Source organism: Eptatretus burgeri, chromosome 10, assembly GCF_056783735.1.
Source record: "Eptatretus burgeri isolate ZD-2024b chromosome 10, Ebu_testis_v1, whole genome shotgun sequence".
Taxonomy (NCBI): Eukaryota; Metazoa; Chordata; class Myxini; order Myxiniformes; family Myxinidae; genus Eptatretus; species Eptatretus burgeri.
This window is the reverse complement of record NC_140970.1, coordinates 70757554-70762553: the sequence shown is the minus strand read 5'-3', so window position 1 is coordinate 70762553 and position 5000 is coordinate 70757554. Positions and strand designations below refer to the sequence as shown.

Below are 5000 nucleotides of genomic sequence, written 5' to 3'. Positions count from 1 at the left end.
AATTTTTTATCAAGCTGCATCAAATATTTTTGCAAAAGAGGTGCCAGCAACAGAGAAATCCATGATTGCATGGTGGGCATGTGGTGAGGGTGCATCCTCATGAAGTATCCAAATGGGACGATTCACTACAACCATGGAAATGAGTCCCTCGGAGATTATATCAGGTCAGGAATGGCGGCACAGGGGACTGACCCACACTTTTGCCCAGATCGAGGCGTTAGTCATGGAGGATCACCAGAATATATCAGACATGTTTACTAGCATTGATTTCTGGTGAAAATGGAAGATCGAACAGAATATTTCACAAAGTGCAGGCCATTGTTGCTGGCTCCTGAGCCATATTTCAAATTCATTCATTTCAATGTTGTTTCTTTCAACTTGGACAATCACAATTCCTCAATAATACTGCTCTGCCCCAAACCCACAATCCCCCCCCCCAATCCCACTGCACCTTAGACTCTCTCTTCCTCATGTCTGTGCAACCATTTCACTGAACCTACCCTTCACACCTCACCTTGGCATTTCACAAATCCAACAAAATATTTTTCAAAGTACTGTATGATGTTTAACTCTCTCCAAATCAGCCTTATGCTTTGACAATTTTTTTCCTTGCTCATTTGTCATTCATGCTGCATCTTGATGAAAAAAAAAAAAGAGAAAAAAAAGACTAATTCCAAGCTAATGCTTCATAAAGAGCAGATTATTGGAACCTTTCAAATCAGTCTTTCTTGACATTCTTGATATTGAGAGAAAAGAGTTTTAAATTACAAACATGTTTGTTTAAATGTCAGAACTGCAAGTTCTCAAGACTATCCACTTATTATTCAAGTACCGCAGGAAAAGGGAAAGCAAGACAAAGGTGTGTTCAGGCAGAATACGAAAAGGAATTTGAGGAAAGATACTGGGAAAGGGAGAGAAGGAAATAGTTGGAAAAGATGGGAATAAGGGTAACGGAGGAAGAAGGGAATGGAAGAAGGAAAGGGGCGAGAGAGCCTGCGGTATTCAAAAATTCCACCTTTGGGGCTTATTAGCTTGAAGCCGATTCGACAAGAATCTGATCAAATGCTTATTGTGCAAGCATAGAATACTGCAACATATCAAAAGTGATCCAAAGATTTAAACAACAGCACTTCCTGGTGGTTTCTTAGTGAACAGGAAAATCTGTTTAAAATGGCAGCTCAATAGCCTTTTTCGGTGAGGAAGACGGTCCACATGATGCAAGACAATTGGCTCCATTATTTTAGCTGGAGAACATGTCATTGGTAAATTTGAATCCTGATTGCTCTTGCTCACACCTTACGTATCTTTTGATATGATGCAGTTTTCCAAAGATTAAAAAAAATTTAAACAACATAATAGTAATTTATGTACTCTCTGATAAATCTAACCTCTCATGCAGCCATTATGGTGTGAAAATAAATGGGTGACCCCAGAAAAGACTTCGTTACAGCTCTTTTGTGGTTTTATACAATTGTGTTCCAGGTAAAATTAGTTCATTTCTGCCATCCTGGATTCACACGGTTACCGTACCGTGTTGAGAAAACCGAGAAGCTCAGAAGTTCCAATATTTGCGATTGCTTCTTCATCCATGCAGCTTTTGTAGAACACAGGGACGTCTTTTTCTATGAAACTTGTCACCTGCTTTGCCTCGCTCTCTGTACAAACATGTGATGTGGTGTGTAAGAGTCACATGGATTACAATTCAAATCATCTTCATTTTACAGCAGGTATAAGACCTCACACATATTGCTTGCCAACAAATCATCTGCTTCACATGGCCCCTTCTAAATTTAATGGGCAGTGACTCAATCTATGTTTTTTGAAGTGATATTTAACTGGGGAGGTGGGGGGGAAATCGGGACATTTGGCTATAAAAGGCGGGGCCACTTGCACACCAAGAAGAAACAGTCACCAAAAGAGACGGGTCGGCAATGCGAAAACGGTCTGAAAGGCGAAGCTTACTGCAAAGCGTTATTGGAGTCTCTGCTGACCTAATGGAAAACCAGCCAGCTTCGTGCCTCCCGACACTTCACAGCAGAGACCACACAAACACCCACACCAGACATGTCTACCCACCCTTCCGATCATCCTATGCCCTTGACCGAATAAGAATAGTCCAACTATTGCCATTGAAATCATCTCCATCGGGATAAACGCCAATGAGGTTTCTCCATCAATATTTTAAAATTCTTGTTCACTTGCTGTGCCCCCATCACCATTATTAATTGCATGTTGCTTATGAAGCAAGTCACTGTGAAGTTTGAGCTGTGGATTGTTCTCCAGCAAAATGAGAACTGTGAACATGCGCTGAAACCTCAAGTCAGGTATGGGAGCATCCACCGGAGCTGTTCGTACTAGAGAAAGGGATTTGTGGATAATGGCTGGATGAAAATTCGATAATGGATCCAAACTATGGAGATCACCCGATGGGCGAGTAGTGGCACCAAAAGCTCTGCTACCCTGGCTCGCACATTTAGCGCATGGGGCCGGGCATACCAGCAAAGGGGGGATGTGTGCTTCTATTGGGAAGCAATGATTTGCCCCTGGTTTTAGTCCAATTGCAGAACAGTATTGTAGGACCTGTCATGTTTGTCAAAAGCACAATCTGACAAGGGGGATACAAATGGCCCCAGGCGGCCATCCAGTTCCGTTTGGGCCATTCGTTCATATCCAGATTGATTTCATCCAGTTACCAAAGTGCTGTGGACTTGAGTTTGTTTTGGTCATCGTAGATTCGTTCACCAAGTGGGTTGAGACTTACCCCTATAGAAGAGCAGATGCCATTACGGTGGTTAAACTGTTGATGAAGGATTTTGTCTGTAGGTTTGGGATACCCTGAAGGATCTCTAGCGATCAGGGAACTCATTTTACAGCCGAGGTGGTGAAGGAGATGTCGGGTTTTGCAAATCAAGCAACACCTCAACTGTCCTCATAATCCCCAGTCCGCAGGGGCAGTTGAGAGGCAGAATGGATTTCTAAAGAATAAACTGGCCAAGATTTGTGAACAGACTGGATTGAAATGGCCAGATGCACTGCCCATTGCCCTCATGACTGAGATCTACCGCAAATTGAAAAACTGGCTTATCTCCGCATGAGATACTCATGGGAAGACCTATGAGACTACAGCACTCACCTCCATTAACTGTAAGAGAAATGAACGTGCAGCAAATGGACGACACGTTGCGAGCTTACTGCGTTTCCCTGAATCATGCTGCGAGGACCTTTTATGCGCAGGTGAAGCAAGCCTTGCCTGAACCTGCCACATCTGCTCACCACAACTTCAAGCTGGGAGGCCTGGTTTATGTGAGGATTTACAAAAGAAAGAACTCTCTTCAAGCACGGTGGTGCGGACCGTTCCTGATACTACTGACTACCCACACAGTCGTTAAGTGTAAAGGGAGAGCAACATGGATTCACGCCACACACTGCAAGCTGGTGCACGGCCAGAAGGAGCCCAAGGAGAACGCTGCGTCCTGATTATTTTGATGATTCTTTTTATTGCAGGGTTACTTGTGCTACTGGCTGCAGTTTGTACAATGTGGACATGGTCGGTAAGGTCGATAAGTACTATTCATGATCAACGTCATTTGTATGTTCCCCGGCCAAGTGCCTGTCACACAGCCCGCCGAACTAACCACATAGCACCCAGAGACCGGAGAAGCTTCACAGGCAGAGTGGAAGTAGATAAGGGTTCACTACATGGAATAAATACTTATCTCGCTCTTTCTTGTAACCACGCTAAGGCTTTTAATAAAACTAATTGCTGGGTCTGCACTAAGATACCTCACTAAGCAGTTACTGGAATACCTCTGTTGGCAGTACCATTTGATCTGAGTGAGTGGTGTGGATACTGGGCTAAGTGGAAGGAATAGAATGAACAGGATAACAACACTAACGACCACATCGTTACTGATAGGAATGGGAATTGCCTGCGCAACGGAATTTCAATAACTGGTTTTGGCCAAGTTTTAACCTGAGTAAGATACCTCCATATTTTGTGGTCGAACAGGCAACAGGAAAACCGAATCAATGTTTGGTGGAAGAGGCATGGGGAAAAGGAATGTTAGGAAAATCTGAATGCAGTAACTGTCTATAAAAAAAAATAATCACACAATGGGGCCACAAGTGGCTTTAAATAATACCTATTTTGTGTGTGGGAACCGAGCCTATCCATGGCTTCCAGTTAACTTGACTGGATCATGTTACTTGTCATTCATTGTGCCGCACATGCACCTGCTAAATATGTCACCTTTTGAGCATTTGAAACGGGGTAAACGGAGTTTTACATCAACTGAATTGTTCTTCATGATTCTCATTCCTCACTACGGGGTAGGGCAAACGTCTGTGGGGCTGGCAGAGTTAGCCGCTTCGCTCGAGTTGCTGGCAAATAAAACTGCCCTGGGCATGGTTGGTATCAACTCGGAGGTGGTCGCCCTGCGTGCGGTCGCAATGCAAAACCGGGTCGCCCTTGATCTCATCCTCGTGGCTCAGGGTGGAACGTGTGCCATGATCAAATCTGAGTGTTGCACCTATATCCCCGATAACTCAGAGAAAATCACAAACATAGCTGACAAGATTAAGCAAGAAGGAGCTAAGTTTCACAATTATTTTACGAAGGATGGACTTCATTCCTGGTTTGAAGGGATTTTCGGAGGATGAGGAACTACCCTGTTACGCTGGATCTCTGTGGGGTTATTATGGATTGTCATTATTGTCATGCTTGTTAGATGCACCACAACCACATTGCCTACATTGATTGCTTCTTGTTTAAAGAGGAATGCTGCGACAAAAGTAATAGTGGTCCAACCGCCATCTTCCTATTCTGATTTTGAAGTCGAGTCCTTCGACTCTAATGAGATAGGACTTGAAGTTGGAAATCCATGAGCCAACGCAATGAGTCTGTTCAATGTTTTTGGGATTGTCCTTCCACTGTACTTATATGCTCTGTTCCCGAAACCCCGCATAGGTGCGTTGAAATCAGCCGTGTAGCCCAAAGTGGT

At 43.8% G+C, this 5000-nt stretch overlaps 1 protein-coding gene across 1 annotated transcript in view; it reads right to left on the bottom strand.

Annotated features, from left to right (window-relative positions):
• Positions 1-1675, bottom strand: part of LOC147018836 (endothelin-converting enzyme 1-like) — a 38699-nt gene extending 37024 nt beyond the window's left edge. The window contains exon 1 of the mRNA XM_085898876.1: positions 1531-1675. Coding sequence (XP_085755002.1) covers positions 1531-1590 — 60 coding nt within the window. The 5' untranslated portion in view covers positions 1591-1675. The remainder of the gene's footprint in view (positions 1-1530) is intronic.
• Positions 1676-5000: the final 3325 nt, after the last annotated feature.